The following is a 22,489-nucleotide window of genomic DNA, read 5'->3' on the forward strand; positions in this document are numbered from 1 at the left end:
CTGGCAAAATTGGCGTGAGCAGGATCCAAGTGAGAGCAGGAGCCAGAACCACAGCCAAAATCACAGCCTAGGAAAAGTCTGGCGAGGACCCTGCAGCTGACACTGATCACTGCCACTGCCTGCCTTGGTGCCACTGTCACTGTATCCTGGATACAGCTATGGTGCCCACATTGGATTCTAAGTGGTTTCCTGAAGCCCTGTGTCACCCCGTCCACATTCACAGCCTGGGTGTTAGGGGAGGGGCATCTGGTTGGCGAGGTTTAGGCCATTTGCTTGTAGCACTACTGCCTCTCAGCTTTTTTAGGATGCCCACAGAGAAGTATATCCTAGTGCTGGGCAAATAAAACATGGCAAATGTCCACTAGACTATTCAGATTGGAACATGCTATGCCTGGAGAGCAAGGGTGTACTTCTGAGGAATCTGTTGACCACTGTGTAGACTTGGAAGCTGTCCATTCTTTCATATAGAGTTTTGCTACACTTTGACATCAGACCTTCTCTGTATGGCCCTTGTCATTTAGAAAAATTTCCTGAGTGGCTACTGCTTTTTGCCTTTTCCTCCTCTTTTTCTTTCTTTTTAACAATGTAACTGCCATATATAGATTTCTTACCTTCTCCCTACATACCAAGTACCTACAGCCTAGGAATATAAGAAGGAAGATAAACCCTTGAATATGTCTATGTGTACCTTCTACCCTTATATACACCGCTGACACTGTAATCCATTAAACGATTCATTGCTTAACTTGTTTTTCAAGCTGTGGTAATGAATTTGTTCTGACACATCGTTTTCCCTGCCCTGAGCTTCTGGTGCCTATTTGATGTGTTGGCATTAGTTTTGCCTTGCTAATTGACATACTCAACTCTTTACCCTTGGCCCAATAATGTTGAATTCTGACCACAGAGCTAAACTGGCCTGGCTTGGAGAAATGGCATTTAAATGCTGTGAAACAGCTGAATTATTAAAAGGAGATTCGAAAGAGAGAGAAACCAAAAGAAGGTATTTGTGTTTTGAGAAAAATAGGAGGGAGGGTGGGGGCGAATCTTCAATGATTTTAAAAAACAAATCCTTTGTCTCCTTTAATATGACTCCTCTTTCTTGAATATCTAGAACCTCCTGAAAGGTCCAGAAAAGTTCATGTGTCTGCTCTAATCAAAGCCTTTATGATGCAGGTCTTGGTTAGTGTGGCTTCAACATCAAGATTGGCAAGCGCAAAAGTAAATAAAGAAAGCTTAGAGATGTCTACACCCTTTGACTCGGTAATTCCTCTTGTAGAGATCTGGCCTTAAGAAATAATCCGTGGAAAGGAAATTTATGTACAATGATATACATCCAAAACCCAATTATAATAGTAAGAATTTGGAACCAGTCTAAAAGTTCAACAATAGCAATAATTAATGCTTATTAAGGTTTTATTTGTGTAAAACATGGTACTAAGTGCTTGATATGAACTGTCTCATCAAAACTCATGACCTCACTGCTTTTATCTAATTTTACAAATGAAGAAACTGAGTCACTGAGAGGTTAAACAACTTGCCTAGGGCCATGGAACTCCATCTGGTAGAGCCGGGACTTGGACTGAGTTTTATTTGAGTCTGCAGTTGGTGTTTGAAACCACCAAGCTATACAGTTTCTCTGTAGGGGTATGATTGAATAAATACAGTAAAACATGATGAAATATTAACTAGCCATAGCATCATAGCATGATGTTTTGAACAATTTTTAATACAATGAGGAAATTTTTATTAAATAATATTGAATAAGGCTGGGTGTGGTGGCTCACGCCTGTAATTCTAGCACTTTGGGAGGCTGAGGCAGGCAGATCACCTGAGGTCAGGAGTTTCAGACCAGCCTAGCCAACATAGCAAGACCTCATCTCTACTAAATGTACAAAAATTAGCTGGGCATGGTAGCGTGCACCTGTAATTCCAGCTACTCAGGAGGCTGAGCCTGGAGGATAGCTTGAGCCCAGGGGATAGAGGTTACAGTGAGCCAAGACCACACCACTGCACTCTGGCCTGGGTGATGGTGTGAGACTCTGTCTCAAAAAAAAAAAAAAAGAAAAAGAAAAAAAATTGAATACAAAAGGCAAGACAAAACATTTACTAAAGAGTATGATCTCCACTAGGCTACTGACATACACAAAAGACTGTTAACATATTTTTTTAAAATAATAGTTTCTAGTTGGTAAATAAATATAAAATTGTGTTATCTTCTCCATACCCTTCTATACTTTTCAAGTATCCTGTAATTAGCATGTATAACTTGTGTAATAAAGGAAAGTAGTCAGTTTTAAGAAGAAAATAACTCTACGCTAGAAGATTTAAAGCATCAGTGCTAAATGGGTTAGCACAGTAGGGCTTGTGGGGTTGAGAGCCTCACAAGGCCAGGCAGCCCCAACACACCATGGCGAGCCCTCAGTGGAGCAATGCTAAGTCTCATCCTGGGAGAGGCTGTTTGCAGGGCTGACTCTGCTGCCCACCCTGAGCCATCCTGCTGTGGAAGTGAGGTTATTAATTTAATGAGATCAGCACCAACTACATGTCAGAACTGGATAGGAATTTCCACTCTTCACCCTCTACCTAGGTAACTTTGAGCAAGTTATTTATCCATTCTACTCTTTGTTTCCTTATCCGTATGATGAGGACAATAATATTGTCTGTGTGATTGGGTTGCTGTGAGGATTAAATGAGAGAAAACGTGTAAAGTTTAGCATGTTACCTGCGATACAATTAATACTCATTAAACGGTCACTTTAAAAGGATGACAAAACACACTTTGCTCCATGGTCAACGATATGGTTTGGCTGTGTCTCCACCCAAATCTCACCTTGAATTGTAGCTCCCATAATCCCCGTGAGTCGTGGGAGGTAATCGAATCGTGGGGGCAGTTACACTCATGCTGTTCTTGTGATAGTAAGTTCTCATGAGATACGATGGTTTTATAAGGGGCTTTTCCCCCTTTGCTCCTCACTTCTGTGGCCTGTCGCCATATAAAACATGGCTGTTTCTCCAATCGCCATGATTATAAGTTTCCTGAGGCCTCCCCAGACATGTGGAACTGCGAGTCAATTAAACCTCTTTTCTTTATAAATTTCCCAGTTTTGCCCAGGTGTGGTACCTCACGCCTGTAATCCCAGCACTTTGGGAGGCTGAAGCAGGTGGATCACCTGAGGTCAGGAGTCCGAGACCAGCCTGACCAATATGGTGAAATCCTGTGTCTACTAAAAACACCAAAAAAAATAGCCAGGTGTGGTGGCATGTGCCTGTAATCCCAGCTGCTTAGTAGGCTGAGACAGGAGAATTGCTAGAACCCAGGAGGCAGAAGTTGCAGTGAGCCAAGATCATGCCACTGCACTCCAGCCTGGGCAACAGAGGGAGATTCTGTCTTAAAAAAAAAAAATTACAGTTTTGATTATGTCTTCATAGCAGTGTGAAAACAGACTAGTATGGTTGATGTAGAAAGAAGAGCTGAGGTGATGATTTGGCATCATCCTTAAGATACAGATGGAATACATTATTGCTAAAACCAGGTCCCTCTGAGTGAATTTGATTAAACTAGCCTGGTGTTTTGGTAGGCCAAAAAATACAGTTGTAATGCTTTAAATTTTGTCCAATAATAAGAAACCATGTTTCTTGTTTGCAATCACTCTAAATTCCCACAGGTACATTGTCTTCTTGTAAGACTAAAGTTTGATGCCAGTGTGTATAAGTTATATAAAAATTCTTCCCAAATTAAGGATAATTGTTAAGTATATTCAAGTATGTCCTGTGAGATTAATAGGCATAAGTTAATATTCTGTTGCAAGGACAGAACTGTCCCATTATGGATGTAACCCTATAAACACCAAATACAATAAGATATCATGAGGTGTTTTTTTCTTTTTAGCAAATTAGGCAATGCACTGATGACAGAACTGATATAAACAACAGTTTCCAGTCATAAAGGCTCTGTGCGTGTGTGTGTATGCACACGTGTGTGTCAGATTCTGTGCTTGTGAATGCTTTTGTATGTTAAAATACTTGCAAATACCATAAAACACTAATAGCAGGTGGATTAAAAGGATGGGATTAGGGATGGTTTTTTCTCCTTTTTATTTCTCCCTTTGAAAATTTTTCTGTACTTTAATTACTGCTTTTACAAAGATGTTAAGTATAATTTAAGAAGAAGTGACATAGCCACGTGGTGGCAGTATTCCATGAAGAATGTAATCTACATGGCTTCATTTCAGTCCTGTGCCTAACGTTGGCTTGATTTCTTCTCTGACAATTGTGTTTATAAATTGTCTTATTTTAGATAACTGATTCCTTGTGAAATTTCCCTCTGAGAATTAAGCACCTCTTATGAATGACTTTAATATAATGCACCTGGTTAATTTGGAACTGTGATAACAAATAGACTCTAAAGGAAGATTCTATTTATTCCCTGTTTGGGCTAATAAAATCCTAGTCAGATATGAAAATTGTTTTTATATGATGCAAATTAATAACTGAATGAGGTTTCATTGCCAAATAACCACCTGCAGTTTATACAACAGAATTACATTAACCTGTATTAAAAGCCAACAATACCATATATTACTTTTAAATTAAAAATGCTAATTTTAAAATAATAAAAGTGAAAAAAAATACTACAGCAGCATATGCTCTAAGCCCATGATCTTGCTAAATTGAAAATTGTGTTACCTTTTAATGTAGTATTTTTACTCTTTTTTTTTTTTTTTTTGAGATGGAGTCTTGTTCTGTTGCCTAGGCTGGAGTGCAGTGGCGTGATCTCAGTTCACTGCAACCTCTGCCTCCTGGGTTCAAGTGATTCTCCTGCCTCAGCCTCCCGAGTACCTGGGACTACAGGCACCTGCCACCACGCCCAGCTAATTTTTGTATTTTTAGTCGAGACAGGGTTTCACCATATTGGCCAGGCTGGTCTCGAACTCTTGACCTTGTGATCCACTCCTCTCCCCCCCGACCCCACTTGTCATCCCAAAGCGCTGGGATTACAGGCATGAACCACTGCAACTGGCCAGTATTTTTATTCTTAAAATTTCAAAATAATGGAGATTCAGACTCCTGCCTGAGCTCCCTGCCAATGAATGTTGGCCTGTAAAGATACCACTTTAGATGAATAAACCTGACTGTTGGCCATCAGGGCATAACCTTGTTCCCTCAGAGTTTGGTGGAAACATATACCCACGGAGCAAAAGAGACTTAGTGAGGCATTGAGAAGCCAAAAATATTTCTGATTTGTCACAATTCCTGGTGAAACATTTTCCTCTTGCTGTAGAGAAGCCAGAATTAAAAAAGCACAGGAAATAACTTTTGGCTTTTCTGATGTTTTCATCTCCTAAAATTCCTCAACCATTGTTCTCAGAAAACTACCCTCCTCACACTTATGCCTGCAGCCAGAGCAGCTTTTTTTTTTTTGTATGTGAAATGGAGTCTCCCTCTGCTGCCCAGGCTGGACTGCAATGGTGCAATCTAGGCTCACTGCAGCCTCCACCTCCCACACTACACCTTCAAGTGATTCTCCTTTCTCAGCTGCCCAAGTAGCTGGTATTACAGGCACGCACCACCACACCCGGCTAATTTTTGTATTTTTAGTAGAAACTGGGTTTCACCATGTTGCCCAGGCTGGTGTCAACTCCTGGCCTCAAGTGATCCACCTGCCTCGGCCTCCCAAAGTGCTGGGATTACAGGCATGAGTCACTGCGTCTGGCCAGACCAAACTTTTTCAAAAATTTCTGAAGCCCCATAGGAACCTTTTCATTGGAAATGTAGGATCCTTTTCTCAAAGACAGTCACATGGGTCACATTGCTCCTTATACAAGCCTGTGATATCTCAGCCTCAAGTTGTGATTCTCCCTGCCTCCAAAAGTAATTTTTTTAAAAGAAAAATTTGAGCACTGAAATCAGAATGACGGAATACACAAGGCTTGAAGCAGTCTCAGGGATCCAAGGCTTAGAACCATCTTCAGAAATGTCTTCTGCCAGTTGGGAGAATTGTGAACTTGAAGTCATTTCTGTCAGCTTTTAATTATCAGGAAGGGGGAGACCGGCAAGGCTGCACCAGGACCCCTTTGAGTTGAGACTGAAAGTTAGGTGCCAGGGTTGCTCACCCCGCCCTGGTCAGAAGCATTCATTAGCAGTGTCCTGATAGCCTTTATAACTAGACCAGGCTGTCAGGATCTTTGCCAGCCGGAAAAGAGCAGAGAGAAGTCATTGGTGACATCCCACGCCGGTGTTACAACACCAAAGTGCCTGCTAACCAAAATTAGTTTTCTTATGAGGAGCCAGGAGAAGGTGAACAGCATCCCAAAGATTGTGCAAAGGCAAAAGTGACATACCTTGGAGACCTTCAAGGAAATCTGAACCTTATTGCACCATCAATTGCAAGGAATCAAATAGAGATCAGTTATCGTGCATTTTTTCTGGCTCAGTAAAATAAAACTCCTTGGTATTTGCCACCTAGAAGCCTTATGAAATTAGTGGACACACCTTGAAGTTTTACAATCTAGGTAGATTATAATTGCCCTTGCGGTGTTTTCTCCTTTGAGGTTTACCCAATTAAATAAAAGGAAGAAAAGACACACACTCGAAGGCCATTGCTTTTATTCCACCCTTCAAGTCCATTAAAGTTATTGGTTTACTTTAGTCCTCTCTAAACAAGGGAAGAAACTCTGTTGAGAAATTTGGCAAGCGGAGTGCAAAATGTAAGAAACTGATACTCTTTCCTTTTGGTTTAAGTTCCCCAGGTCACATCAAAATCATTCCAACACGACACATGGAATTCTGAGCTAACAGTTGCTTCTATCTCTACAGGACACCTTACTTCCGGTAAGAAAATACCACTTAGACTTTTTGAGTAGTCTTTTAGTAATTGCCCATTTTAACCCATCATACTGAAAAAATCACATCAGGTGTTAAGTTTCTGGACAATAAGATATGCCTTATGCCCTCCATAGGAAAATATAGACAAAGTACAAAGATCTGCTTAAAACTGAACGTAAGAAGTGGCCTAGGTGGATTTTTGCCAGCTTTTGCAATAGATTGTACACATTTTAAATTTTTTTTTATTTATTTTATTTTATTTTTTGAGACGGAGCCTTGCTCTGTCACCCAGGCTGAAGTGCAATGGTACGATCTCGGCTCACTGCAACCTCTGCCTCCCAGGTTCAAGCAATTCTGCTGCCTCAGCCTTCTGAGCAGCTGGGATTACAGGCATCCACCATCATGCCCAGCTAATTTTTGCATTTTTGTAGAGATGTGGTTTCACTATGTTAGTCAGGCTGGTCTTGAACTCCTGACCTCATGTGATCCACCCACCTCAGCCTCCCAAAGTGCTGGGATTATAGGCGTGAGCCACCGCACCCAGCCACATTTTTTTTTCTTTTTTTTTTTTTTTTTTTGTTGAGACGGAGTCTTGCTCTGTCGCCCAGGCTGGAGTGCAGTGGCCGGATCTCAGCTCACTGCAAGCTCCGCCTCCCGGTTTACGCCATTCTCCTGCCTCAGCCTCCCGAGTAGCTGGGACTACAGGCGCCCGCCACCTCGCCCGGCTAGTTTTTTGTATTTTTAGTAGAGACGGGGTTTCACTGTGTTCGCCAGGATGGTCTCGATCTCCTGACCTCGTGATCCGCCCGTCTCGGCCTCCCAAAGTGCTGGGATTACAGGCTTGAGCCACCGCGCCCGGCCCACATTTTTATTTTAATAGCTGCTAGGGCTCAAGACCCAAAAACTTCTTTCAAAACAAATTAGTTACCTATCTTGTGCTAGGACTTCTTGAGACATCTTCTTCAATCTTCAAAACAACCCATGAGATAAGTGTTATGCATCTATTTTATAATGAGGAAACTGAAACTTAGGAACATTTCATGAGCAGTAGATTTTGAAGAATGATGACAAATTGCACACATTCTATCTCACACAAAAAGTTAAAAAAAAAAATCAGTATGACTGTGACCAGCTTTAGACATTGTTACAGCAGTGGGGAATTCTCACCTGTGTCAGACAAGCCAAATGAAGTTCACCACTAAGAATTTACATGAAATTTGCATGCACAAGCTGACCACATTTGCTAGATGCACTTCTAAAAACCCACTGACATCAGATACATGTAGCCCAACTTTCTCAAACAAAAAGTTGTTTCCTGGGGTAGTTGTGCACTCTGGAAAAACAGTCACTTTGTGGCCCAAGGTAAAGGTTAATGTTGCTTCCCCCGACCCTTTCTCCTTTGAGACCTTTGCTTTGAGCAGAGTAGACGGAATCGTAATTCTGGTATCACATGAACACTAATGCTTGGTTAAAATTATTTTTCTTTCCTTTCATTAGACAACAGAGAAGACATTGGACTTTTATTGGGAATGATCGTCTTTGCTGTTATGTTGTCAATTCTTTCTCTGATTGGGATATTTAACAGATCACTCCGAACCGGGTAGGTTTTTGCAGAATTTCTGTTTTCTGATTTAGACTACATGTATATGTGTCACCAAAATTTAGTCATTTCAGTTGTTTACCAGAAAAATCTGTTAACATTTTTATTCAGATAAAGGAAAATAAAAGGAACAATGTTTAATAAGTACTTACCCATGCCAAACTCTTTACAGATGTCTTTCCTTTAATCCTCAAAATGACCCTGCCAGAAAAGCTTCCTGATCTATTTTACAGATGACTTAAATGAGGCTTAAAGAGGCTAAGTCCCCAGCCCAGGATCACTGAACACGAAGCCCTGAGGCCAAACACAGCTGATATTAAAGCCCATTTCTCTCCTTTACTACACGGCCTTTTCCATTGTGCCTCAAATTTACCTACAGTGTCTGGATTCTTGAGAGTGGTGAAGTCACAAATTGCCTTGTTTTAAAGGAAAAACTTCAGTCAAATTAAATTTAAAGGAGTTTAATTGAGCAATGAATGTGCGAATTGAGCAGCCCCCAGAATTACAGCAGATTCAGAGAGACTCCAGGGATGCCTTGTGGTCAGAGCAAATGTATAGACAAAAAAAAAAAAAAAAAAATAGAAGTGACATACAGAGATCGGCAGTGGAGTACAGAAACAGCTGGATAGGTTATGGGTTGGCGTTTGCCTTCTTTGAACACAGTTTGAACACTTAGCAGTCTATGAGTGGTTGAAGTATGGCTGCTGGGATTGGCCAAGACTCAGCTATTGTTACAGGCACATACTACTAAGTTAGGTTTTCAATCTTGTCTGCCTATTAGGCTAGCTTACAGTTCATCCACAAGGACTCAAATATAGAAGATGGAGTCTTTTTCAGATCATATTCAGTTTGATTTAATAATTCCCCCCTTTTGATGATTTTCTCAATTTTGAGAGACTGACCAAAACTTTAGTCATTGATGTCACTATCACCATTGTAAATGTACTTACATGGTCTTGAAACCCACTGGGAAACAGTAGAACAGTGGGTTCTGTAAGGTGGGAACAAGGACTGAGTAGAAGGTACCTTCTTATGCTGAAACATCCTGTTTATAGGAGAAAAACAAAACCTGGTCTGTTCTAGGATCTATGTGTTTCCTTAAAGTCTTAGCTTGATTATGTCATATTTAGCATGAGCAACTCCATTTTGTTTTGGTTTGGTCTGTTGGAGTCTAGTGCATGAGCTCAGTCCAAAACAATGGCCTCCCATAATTTTGTTTTAAAAAAAAAATCCCTGTTTTTGGTCAGGTTCTCACTTAGGTGAGAGTGTGACCAAAACTTAGGGCCTCAGTGCCACTCTCAGTTACCATCATTTTGGGTTTCTGGTCTCAGCATAGGTTATGGTGTCCTGATGGTCACACATTTCTTTTAGCTCTTGTTATTCCAGTTGAAGAGAGACCATTTGATATTCTGGAGATGGCTGCTTGTAAACATTTAAAACCTTTGAGAGAATACAGTGTACCAGAGAGATTACTATTAGGACTATTGGGAGAATAATACTAAGAGTCTGGAGCATGTTCTTTACCCAGGGTCCTCATAAACCAAACCAACCATCTAAAATCAAATACATGAAAGAATGAGCTAGACGAAGAGTCTACTCACTTAACTAAGAGATTTTTTTCATTAATCCCCTACAACTGAATCACTATAAATACCCGATGTTTTCTCCATAGGCCATAAGTGCCAGCAGCTGTTTAGCCAATACTTTTCTGTTTGGCCAATTATATTATTTCACGTAACTTTCACAAGAGAATTTAAAGTTTGTTGTGTAACCATAGCCTTTACAGTAGAATCTGCTATAGAACCTATCATGAGGGATACATTTCTAATCAGTGCCTCTTTTACTTCAAAGTATAGGAAAAAAGACCTAACAAATGATGCCCTTCTAGAAGAGTGAAGCCTCCTGGCAATGTTCTCTTTAGCCCATGATGTGGCTTAAAAGCAATAAATCAATGTTCTGTTTCTGACTGATTATGAGACAACATATGAACTCTTAAAATTTCTCAGCTGCATTGGGCCTTCATCTTTTATCCACCAAAGTATAACATTATCCGGCCGGGCGCGGTGGCTCAAGCCTGTAATCCCAGCACTTTGGGAGGCCGAGACGGGCGGATCATGAGGTCAGGAGATCGAGACCATCCTGGCTAACATGGTGAAACCCCGTCTCTACTAAAAAATACAAAAAACTAGCCGGGCGACATGGCGGGCGCCTGTAGTCCCAGCTGCTTGGGAGGTTGAGGCAGGAGAATGGCGTAAACCCAGGAGGCGGAGCTTGCAGTGAGCTGAGACCCGGCCACTGCACTCCAGCCTGGGCGGCAGAGCGAGACTCTGTCTCAAAAAAAAAAAAAAAAAAAAAAAAAAAAAACATTATCCATGTGTAAGGCTGGCTGCAAAATCCTTCACAAATAAACATATACCCCATAATACACACATAACGGAACTCCTTTTCACTTCTACTGTTCATAGAGGCATAAGCAAGAAAAAAAAATATTCAAAGGTAAGAGTCTCATGATAACAGAGAAGTCTGAATCCATGATTTTGGGATAAGCTGTTCACATTAAGCACGCTGTCCTCTGGGGAGAAACTGTCCTGGTTAGCTTTACCTTAAGGGTTGCAATGGGTGTGGAAGGACCCTTCTCAGTTGTGAGATTATGAAAGTTGTGGGACCTCTGAAACCGAAGTTCAAGGCCCCAAAGTTTTGCTGTAGTGTGGATGGCAAGGACAGTCTTTCTCTAATGTTCTCAGAAGATTCATTCTTTGGGTTCTAGATTGTAAAGGGGTGGATTGTCCTCAGTGAACCATAAACAGCTTTTTTTAACCATGTAAAAATATACTGTAGCATAACAATCTACTATTATAACATCAGTCTTCTTGCATGGGAAAGCTTTCATACAACCAGAAAACATGCATTGAAAGTGACAATTGAGTGAAAACTCTTACAAATATTTAAATGTCTCATCAAGTAGCCAAATGTACTTGAAGCTTTGATTGTTTTCCCGGAATATGGGTTTAACAAACCAAACATTGTTTATAAGCATTTTGGTAGTTTATAAGTCACCACACAAACATATTTAATTTGAATAATTTTATCTTTTCCATTATGAGTCGTGGAATGCAGAACTTTTAATAATAAAAGCCTTAAGGACTCTGGAAGGACAAAGTGGCCGTCTTGGTTCTCCATAAGTCCATGCTTAAAAATGGGTTTATGTCCTCTTGAATACCAGTTGTTTCTCCAATTTAGGTGCATAGCACTGATAACTGATGAGTTATCATAGGTAATTTGATGTAGATCATGGAGTTTATTCAAATTGTATATCTAAACAATTTTAGTATTAGCTGATTTAGCATGCTGATTTCTCTTTTTTTTTCTTATACTTTAAGTACTGGAGTATATGTGCACAACGTGCAGATTTGTTACATAGCTATACATGTGCCATGGTGGTTTGCTGCACCCGTCAACCCATCAAGGACATAACCCATGCAAAGAACATTAACTCATCCTTTTTTATGGCTGCATAGTATTCAATGATGTATGTGTGCCACATTTTCTTTATCCAATCTATCATTGATGTGCATTTGGGTTGGTTCCAAGGCTTTGCTATTGTGAACAGTGCTGCAATAAACATACATGTGCATGTGTCTTTATAGTAGAATGATTTATAATCCTTTGGGTTATACCCAGTAATGGAATCGCTGGGTCAAATGCTATTTCTGGTTCTAGATCCTTGAGGAATTGCCACACTGTCTTCCACAATGGTTGAACTAATTTACACTCCCACCAACAGTGTAAAAGTGTTCCTACTTCTCCACAGCCTTGCCAGCATCTCTTGTTTCCTGACTTTTTAATGACTGCCATTCTAACTGGTGTGAGATGGTATCTCATTATGGTCTTGATTTGCATTTCCCTAATGACCAGTGATGATGAGCTTTTTTTCATATGTTTGTTGGCCACATAAATATCTTCTTTTGAGAAGTGTCTGTTCATATCCTTCACCCACTTTTTGATGGGGTTGTTTTTTTCTTGTAAATTTGTTTAAGTTCCTTGTAGATTCTGGATGTTAGCCCTTTGTCAGATGGGTAGATTGCAAAAATGTTCTCCCATTCGGTAGGTTGCCTATTCACTCTGATGATAGTTTATTTTGCTGTGCAGAAGCTCTTCAGTTTAATTAGATCCCATTTGTCAATTTTGGCTTTTGTTGCCATTGCTTTTGGTGTTTTCATCATGAAGTCTTTGCCCTTGCCTATGTCCTGAATGGTATTGTCTAGGTATTCTTCTAGGGTTTTTATGGTTTTAGCTCTTATGTTTAAATATGTAATCCATTTGAGTTAATTTTTGCATAAGGTGGAAGGAAGGGATGCACTTTCAGCCTTATGCATATGGCTAGCCAGTTTTCCCAACACCATTTATTAAATAGGGAATCCTTTCCCCATTGCTTGTTTCTGTCAGGTTTATCAAATATCAGATGGTTGTAGATGTGTGGTGTTATTTCTGAGGTCTCTGTTCTGTTCCATTGATCTATATATCTGTTTTCGTACCAGTATCGTGCTGTTTTTTGTTACTGTAGCCTTGTAGTATAGTTTGAAGTCAGGTAGTGTCATGCCTCCAGGTTTGTTCTTTTTGCTTAGAATTGTCTTGGCTATGTGGGCTCTTTTTTGGTTCCATATGAAATTTAAAGTAGTTTTTTCCAATTCTGTGAAGAAAGTCACTGGTAGCTTGATGGGGATAGTATTGAATCTATAAATTACTTTGGGCAATATGGCCATTTTCACGATATTGATTCTTTGTATCCATGAGCATGGATTTCCATTTGTTTGTGTCCTCTCTTAATTCCTTGAGCAGTGGTTTGTAGTTCTTTTTGAAGAAGTCCTTCACATCCCTTGTAAGTTGTATTCCTAGGTTTTTTATTCTCTTTGTAGCAATTGTTAATGGGAGTTCACTCATGATTGGCTCACTGTTTGCCTGTTATTGGTGTATAGGAATGCTTGTGGTTTTTTGTGCGTCAATTTTGTATCCTGAGAGTTTGCTGAAGTTGCTTATCAGTGTAAGGAGTTTTTGGGCTGAGACGATGGGGTTTTCTAAATATACAATCATGTCATCTGCAGAGACAATTTGACTTCCTCTTTTCCTAATTGAATACCCTTTATTTCTTTCTCTTGCCTATTGCCCTGGCCAGAATTTCCAATATTATGTTGAAAAGAAGTGGTGAGAGAGGGCATCTTTGTCTTGTGCCAGTTTTCAGAGGGAATGCTTCCAGTTTTTGTCCATTCAGTATGATATTTGCTGTGGGTTTGTCATAAATAGTTCTTATTATTTTGAGATACATTCCATCAATACCTAGTTTATTGAGAGTTTTTAGCATGAAGGGCTGTTGAATTTTGTCAAAGGCCTTTTCTGCATCTATTCAGGTTATCATGTAGTTTGCATCTTGAGTTCTGTTTATGTGATGGATTACATTTATTGATTTGCCTATGTTGAACCAGCCTTGCATCCCAGGGATAAAGCTGACTTGATCGTGGTGGATAAGTTTTTTGATGTGCTGCTGGATTCCGTTTGCCAGTATTTTATTGAGGATTTTCGCATCGATGTTTATCAGGGATATTGGCCTAAAATTTTCTTTTTTTTTGTTGTGTTTCTGCCAAGTTTCGGTATCAGAATGATGCTGGCCTCATCAAATGAGTTAGGGAGTATTCCCTCTTTTTCTACTGTTTGGAATAGTTTCAGAAGGAATGGTACCAGCTCCTCTGTATACCTCTGGTAGAATTCGGCTGTGACTCCGTCTGGTCCTGGAGGTTTTTTGGTTGGTAGGCTATTAATTACTGCCTCAATTTCAGAACTTGTTATTGGTCTGTTCAGGGATTTGACTTCTTTCTGGTTTGTCCTTGGGAGGGTGTATGTGTCCAGGAATTTATCCATTTCTTCTAGATTTTCTAGTTTATTTGCGTATACGTGTTTATAGTATTCTCTGATGATAGTTTATATTTCTGTGGGATTGGTGGTGATATCCCCTTTATCATTTTTTATTGCATCTATTTGATTCTTCTCTCTTTTCTTCTTTATTAGTCTTACTAGCGGTCTATCTATTTTGTTGATCTTTTCAAAAAACCAGCTCCTGGATTCATTGATTTTTTGAAGGGTTTTTCATATCTCTATCTCCTTCAGTTCTGCTCTGATCTTAGTTACTTCTTGTCTTCTGCTAGCTTTGAATTTCTTTGCTCTTGCTTCTCTATTTCTTTTAATTGTGATGTTAGGGTGCTGATTTTAGATCTTTCCAGCTTTGTGATATGGGCATTTAGTGCTATAAATTTCCCTCTACACACTGATATAAATGTGTCCCAGAGATTCTGGTATGTTGTGTCTTTGTTCTCATTGGTTTCAAAGAACATCTTTACTTCTGCCTTCACTTTGTTATTTACCCAGTAGTCGTTCAGGAGCAGGTTGTTCAGTTTCCATGTAGTTGTGTGGTTTTGAGTGAGTTTCTTAATCCTGAGTTCTAATTTGATTGCTCTGTGGTCTGAGAGGCAGTTTGTTATGATTTCCATTCTTTTGCATTTGCTGAGGAGTGTTTTACTTCCAATTATGTGGTCAATTTTAGAATAAGTGTGATGTAGTGCTGAGAAGAATGTATATTCTGTTGATTTGGAGTGGAGAGTTCTGTAGATGTCTATAGGTCCTGCTTGGTCCAAAGCTGAGTTCAAGTCCTGGATATCCTTGTTAATTGTCTGTCTCGCTGATCTAATGTTGACAGTGAGGTGTTAAAGTCTCCCACTATTATTGTGTGGGAGTCTAAGTCTCTTTGTAGGTCTCTAAGAACTGACTTTATGAATCTGGGTGCTCCTATATTGGGTGCATATATATTTAGGATAGTTAGCTCTTCTTGTTACATTACTGCTTTTGTCATTATGTAATGCCCGTCTTTGTCTCTTTTGATCTTTGTTGGTTTAAAGTCTGTTTTATCAGAGACTAGGATTGCAACCCCTGCTTTTATTTTCCTTTCCATTTGCTTGGTAAATCTTCCTTCATCCCTTTATTTTGTGTGTGTCTTTACATGTGAAATGGGTCTTCTGAATACAGAACACTGATGGGTCTTGATTCTTTATCCAATTTGCCAGTCTGTGTCTTTTCATTGGGGCATTTAGCCCATTTACTTTTTTTTTTTTTTTTTGAGACAGAGTTTCACTCTTGTTGCCCAGACTGGAGTGCAATGGCGCAATCTCGGCTCACTGCAACCTCCACCTCCCAGGTTCAAGCAATTCTCCTGCCTCAGCCTCTCTAGTAGCTGGGATTACAGGCATGTGCCACCACACCCAGCTAATTTTGCATTTTCAGTAGAGATGGAGTTTCTCCATGTTGGTCAGGCTGGTTGCAAACTCCCGACCTCAGGTGATCTGCCCGCCTAGGCCTCCCAAAGTGCTGGGATTACAGGCATGAGGCACCACGCCCTACCTAGCCCATTTACTTTTAAGGTTAATATTGTTATATATGAATTTGATCCTGTCATTATGGTGTTAGCTGGTTATTTCGCCCATTAGTTGATGCAGTTTCTTCATACCATCAATGGTCTTTACAATTTGGTATGTTTTTGCAGTGGCTGGTACTGGTTTTCCTTTCCATGTTTAGTGCTTCCTTCAGGAGCTCTTGTAAGGCAGACCTGGTGGTGACAAAATCTCTCAGCATATGCTTGTGTGGAAAGGATTTTATTTCTCCTTCACTTATGAAGCTTAGTTTGGCTGTATATGAAATACTGGGTTGAAAATTCTTTTCTTTAACAATGTTGAATATTGGCCCCCACTCTCTTCTGGCTTATAGTGTTTCTGCTGAGAGATCCTCTGTTAGTCTGATGAGCTTCCCTTTGTGGGTAACCAGACCTTTTCCTCTGGCTGCCCTTAACATTTTTTTCGTCATTTCAACCTTGGTGAATCTGATGATTTGTGTCTTGGGGTTCCTGTTCTCGAGGAATGTCTTTGTGGTATTCTCTGTATTTCCTGAATTTGAGTGTTGGCCTGTCTTACTAGGTTGGGGAAGTTCTCCTGGATAATATCCTGAAATGTGTTTTCCAACTTGGTTCTATTTTCCTTGTCACTTTCAGATATACCATTCAAATGTAGATTTGGTCTTTTCACATAGTCCCATATTTCTTGGAGGTTTTGTTTGTTTCTTTTCATTCTTTTTTCTCTGATCTTGTCTTCTTGCTTTATTTCATTGAGTTGATCTTCAATCTCTGATATTATTTCTTCTGCTTGATTGACTCGGCTATTGATACTTGTGTATGCTTCACAAAGTTCTTGTGCTGTGTTTTTCAGCTCCATCAGGTTATTTATGTTCTTCTCTACACTGGTTATTCTAGCTAGCAATTTGTCTTTTCTTCAAGGTTCTTAGCTTTCTTGCATTGGGTTAGAACATGCTGCTTTAGCTCAGAGGAGTTTGTTATTACCCACTTTCTGCAGCCTACTTCTGTCAATTCATCAAACTCATTCTCCATCCAGTTTTGTTCCCTTGCTGGCGAGGAGTTGTGATCCTTTGGAGGGGAAGAGGCATTCTGGTTTTTGGAAATTTCAGCTTTTTTGTGCTGGTTTCTCCCAATCAAGCCAGTGGATATTAGCTTGCTGGGCTCCATGGGGGGTGGGACCTACTGAGTCAGGCACCAGAGGGATGCTCCCGATCTGCTGCTTGTGAAGACTGTGGAAAAAGTGCAGTATCTGGGCTAGAGTGTACCATTCCTCCCAGTACAGTCTCTCATAGCTTCCTTTGACTAGGAAAGGGAAATCCCCCAACCCCTTGTGCTTCCCGGGTGAGGTGACACCCCACCTTTCTTAGGCTCACCCTCCATAGACTGTACCCGCTATCCAACCAATCCCAATGAGATGAACTTAGTAGCTCAGTTGGAAATGCAGAAGTCACCACCTTCTTCGTCGATCTCTCTGGGAGCTGCAGACAGGACCTGTTCCTATTCAGCCATCTTGCTAGCTCTCTAGCATGCTGATTTTTCATCCTGATTTAGCATGAAAATCTGGCAGAGTATTTTCATGGTATTTAATTAATTTTTGTTCTACTTCGGTTAGCAGTTTTATAAACCAGTTAGTCTTTTTATTAAAGTTTTAGGGATTCTTACCAGTCTAAATGATATGAATTTAAAGTTATTAGAAACCTGTATTCAAGAGTGCTTTTTAAGGTCCTTTTTATCCTTTCATGAACTTTTTAAAAGATACCATATTCTAGGATTTTGCATGTTTGTGAAGTTTTCAGAAATTGCACTAGCATTAAGTAATTAACTTAATGTAATGACTTTAAATAGTGATAGTTAAAAACACAGTTCACAAGGAAATTTGGTTATCTCTGTGGTCTATAATAACTTAACATAATAACCTTAATTATGATTGAAAGGATATATTGAGACACTAGAATTTTAGAAATCCTATACAATTTTGGAACATATATTAATGTTATTCATTAAAATATAACCTGAAGAAAATTAAACATTGCTTTTATTTTGACAATCCCGTGTAACTAAACATATCAGATAATTCTGTTTACCTCTCCTTTGAATGCTTCAAGGGCCCTCTGTAGCATCCAAAAGTGGGGGGTTAAAAAGAGAATTTTGAAGCTGAAATTTCATTTTGGGAAGCCTATAAAATACATTAAAGGTTTAAAACACTTGATATTATGCTTAACCAGTTTTGACCATGAGGTGAGATTCTTGTACACATTTTATAACCCTTTACACATTTTTGTCAAAAAGCAGATCAGTGCTCTAAGAAAAACCTGTTGTGCTTTTATTTCAATTTTAATTTACAGAAAAACTTAACAACACTCATTTATCGTTAGCCAATGTCTGCACAGAATTTCTTTTTATAAGATTAACTTTTCACAAACCTTCCACAATGTATTCAAACCTTTAGCTTTATTTTAATTTAAAACAATCTTTTAACCCTCTAACCTAGACAAATATTTACATTCCTGTGCCTTATAACCTTCTAGTAAAAATGCATTTTAGTTTCCTTACACACCTTGCATGTAAATCTATTTTCAGTAGTCTTGACTACATGTTGTAATGGTAACTGTTAGCAACTTTTAATTTGGGTGCATAAATTTCCTTTCATGTATCCTTTCATGACTTATACAGACAATCTGTGATATGCTTAGACTTTCTGAATTGTTCTAATCATCTCTCTTTTTAAGCAACCAGTTATTTTACTTTAGGACAAGAATTTACCATACAATATCCTTTCTTCTATAAAATCTATTTTCTTTATAACCTATTTTGCATAGCTAGGGGAGCGTGGCTAATTCCACATATCCCCAGGCCTTATTGAGAATCTAATGTCTCCAAGGTAGGTAAATTGAACAATTTTCAAAAGTCAAAGCAGTTTATGACCTTAAAGCGTTAGTCAACCTAATATCTGACCTGTCTAATTTAGACAAAATGCCTTTATTTTACCAATAATCTTTAAAGCTGTTTTTATTTCCCAAATATTACTAAAGTTACATGAACTAAGACATTACAGTTTTTATTTTTTCTTCCAAAATGTTTTATCTAAGCACTTATTTTTCTTTAAGCCAATTACTTAGAACTCTTTTGTATAAACATCACACACACAACACGTATATAACTACACAGAGAACAAGATCCAGTAGTTGTAGGATTTTTCATTTGCCAGTTTCTTCATTGGATTACTGAACTTGGGGTGGAGCCCATCAAGAAATGGCTAGGAAAACATGCAGTTTCTGGGGTCTAATAAGCAGACACAGCTGGAAGTCAAAACGGATTTTGAGAGAGATCTATTTGCTTTTAATTCTTGGGGTTCCATGAGGAAAACAGAGGGTTTTTTTCCAAAACAGGGTCAGTTGCACCTTCTTTATTTTTCCCAAGGAGTCCTAGGCTATCAGAAGCTATCTTAGGGCCCCTTATGTGTGCCTTAAGAGTGACAAGACAAAATGGAGAAAAATAATTCAGTCAACTGAGAAGAAAAAACCTTTCTCAGCAAAACAAGATCCACAAAAAGAAAAGATATAGGCCGGGCGCGGTGGCTCAAGCCTGTAATCCCAGCACTTTGGGAGGCCGAGACGGGCGGATCACGAGGTCAGGAGATCGAGACCATCCTGGCTAACACTGTGAAACCCCGTCTCTACTAAAAAATAGAAAAAAATAGCCGGGCGAGGTGGCGGGCGCCTGTAGTCCCAGCTACTCGGAGGTTGAGGCAGGAGAATGGCGGTAAACCCGGGAGGCGGAGCTTGCAGTGAGCTGAGATCCGGCCACTGCACTCCAGGCCGGGCGACAGAGCGAGACTCCGTCTCAAAAAAAAAAAAAAAAAAAAAAAAAAAAAGAAAAGATATAAAGGCAGCCAGGCACCGTGTCTCACACCTGTAATCCCAGCACTTTGGGAGGCCGAGGCAAGCGGATCACAAGGTCAGCACATCAAGACCATCCTGGCTAACACGGTGAAACCCCATCTGTACTAAAAATACAAAAAATTAGCTGGGCATGGTTGTGGACACCTGCAGTCCCAGCTACTTGGGAGGCTGAGGCAGGAGAATGGCATGAACCCAGGAGGTGGAGCTTGCAGTGAGCTGAGATTGTGCCTTTGCACTCCAGCCTGGGCAACAGAGTGAGACTCTGTCTCAAAAAAAGAAAAGAAAAGACAAGACATAAAGGCCTTTTAAATATACCTATAGCTTGGCTATCCACTTTTAATTAAGCTGACTCTTAAATATAGTGCTCTTTAAAAAATCCTTTTAAAGTTCTTGTTACCCAACTTTAGCCATGCCAAGTGGCCAATATTTCTGGCTTTTGAACTTGACCTCCCAGGTGCTCAGAGAAAGGAAAATTCAAGACAATTCACGGAAGGGAAGAGAATCAACAAATGGTAAAGTTCATGCAGGTATCAAACCAGAAAGGACTCATTCCTTAACCCAGGAATCGAACCCAGGCCACCACTGTGAAAGTAAAAAACTTTTGCTACTGAGCTACAGTACTGGGCAGTCGCCATTGTGTTTCCCAGAAGGACTCCAGAGTAGTTAATTGTGAGTTTGCAAAGGCTTTTAACTACTCAACATAATTTGTAGAGCTAAGTGTGACATGAACCCTGAAATTCCTATTCCCTTGAAGGCAGAGACCAAGAGAAAGTACCACCATGTGTTTACAAAGTCAAGCTCCCAAGGATGTAAAACAAGATGGAGACCTCATCCAATTTTTTTTTTGTTTTTGTTTTTGTTTTTTAATGCACTTCAGTGTGTTGTTGTTCATTTGGAATGTTCCAGTGTAAGTTATCTTTAGTAAGATTTTGTGATTTCTGTAAGACTATGCTGCCTCCCAAACCTAATGTATAAACCGGAAAGAACTCTGCTTTTCAGAAGTTAAGGATCTCATTTTTACCTAAAATATTGGCTTTGCTTTCAGGTTCCCTTGATAAACTTAGCCAATGACTTTTCCTACCTAAATGTGCAAGAAAAATGAAACAAAGGTGTGGAAAACAAAAATCCCTGTGAATTTTCAAATGCCAAATTTTACAACCCCTGCAATAGTACCATTTACTACCAGTTTCTTTCTGACCTAGTCAAATCTAAGAGGCCTCTAACTGGATCCAATCCAGTTAATTACTGATCAAATCCCATCCTGGACCCAGTTTCTGTTGTGACTTCTGAACCCAGTTTGGAACAGAAATTTGCTCAAAGAAACTTGGAGAGTTCAAACACAAATCTGTGGAGCTCTGACATTCAAGAGAGAACTTACCATGATCCCCAGCTACTCTGAGAGATCAAAGGACACAAGTAGGCCCAAGAGGTTCCTTGCTTGTTCCCTCAGTGCTCCTCGGAGTCATTAGAAGGTCTAATTCATATCCCACTTCTGACACCATCTAGTAAAAGAAAAACTTCCCCAGTTTAAAGGAGTTTAATTGAGCAATGAACAATTCGCAAATTGGGCAGCCCCAGAATCACAGCAGATTCAGACAGACTCTAGCAATGCCTTGTGGTCAGAACAAATTCATAGACACCAAAAAAAAAAAAAAGAGAGAGAGAGAGAGAAGTGGCATACAGAAATTGGCAGTGATGTACAGAAACAGCTGGTTGGTTACAGGTTGGCATTTGTCTTATTTGAACAGTTTGAACACTTAGCAGTCTATAAGTGGTTGAAGTATGGTCCACTGGGATTGGCCAAGACTCAGTTATTGTTACAGGCACATACTCCTAAGTCAGGTTTTTGCTCTTGTCTGCCTGTTAAGCTAGGTTATAGTTCATCCACAGGGATGCAAATACAGAGGTATGAAGTCCTTGTCAGGCCATATTTAGTTTGCTTTGACACTTGAATTCCACCCAAACAAATCAGCTTGAATCAGTGTGAAGAGAAGTGTGGCAACTTTTAAATTTGTCAATTCCTTACCAGTTGTGTTGGTGTTTTAGCATTCAGCCCCAAAGTTCCTTACTCTTGGCCTCCTTCAGTTTTTTCCCTCCTGTGATGGTATTAATAAAGATCCATGCTTAGTTATTTAAAATGAGACTTTGAGAAAAGCAAGACACTTAGATTTCTAAATTTTACTGATGCATTGAGTATTTCTAAGCTGCTGATCGATTAGAGTTGTTTGGTGTGGCAGTTCCCCAGTATGTCCAGTTGCTCACAAATTTTGACTTGAATGTTCTTTGCCAAATTGGCACTGAGTTTCTCCTTCTTGCCATCATTTGCTTCATGAAATAATCTTTCTTTCATTTACATTTATAATCAAATGCAGTAGAAATATTTTGAATGAGCTATTCTAAATAAAGTCTACTAATGATTTTGTCTCTAGATAGGTTTTTCACTCAGAACTTAATATTTCAAAATTTAAATTACACATTAATAAACATATCCCTAATACCCTTGTGAGGAGGGCAAACTAATATGGAATTTTATTTGAGGCTGTTTTAAAATATACTTGATTATAAAGTCCCTTGAAATATTTTAATGTTCAAATTAATACCCCCCAAAAAATCAATATTTGTGTTATTATTTAAACATGTCCCCTAGTGTAAAAGTTTAAGTAACACTAAGTTCATAACTAAGAATAACTTAAAAACTAATTTTCAATTCGTGAC

At 39.4% G+C, this 22,489-nt stretch overlaps 1 protein-coding gene across 1 annotated transcript in view; it reads left to right on the forward strand.

The window, feature by feature from the left end:
* Positions 1-22,489, forward strand: part of IL23R (interleukin 23 receptor) — an 87,207-nt gene that overhangs the window by 58,644 nt on the left and 6,074 nt on the right. Inside the window, exons 8-9 of the mRNA XM_033225240.1 lie at positions 6,742-6,831; positions 8,323-8,425. Coding sequence (XP_033081131.1) covers positions 6,742-6,831; positions 8,323-8,425 — 193 coding nt within the window. The remainder of the gene's footprint in view (positions 1-6,741; positions 6,832-8,322; positions 8,426-22,489) is intronic.

This window comes from Trachypithecus francoisi, unplaced genomic scaffold, assembly GCF_009764315.1.
Source record: "Trachypithecus francoisi isolate TF-2019V2 unplaced genomic scaffold, Tfra_2.0 Lachesis_group12, whole genome shotgun sequence".
NCBI classification, from domain to species: Eukaryota; Metazoa; Chordata; class Mammalia; order Primates; family Cercopithecidae; genus Trachypithecus; species Trachypithecus francoisi.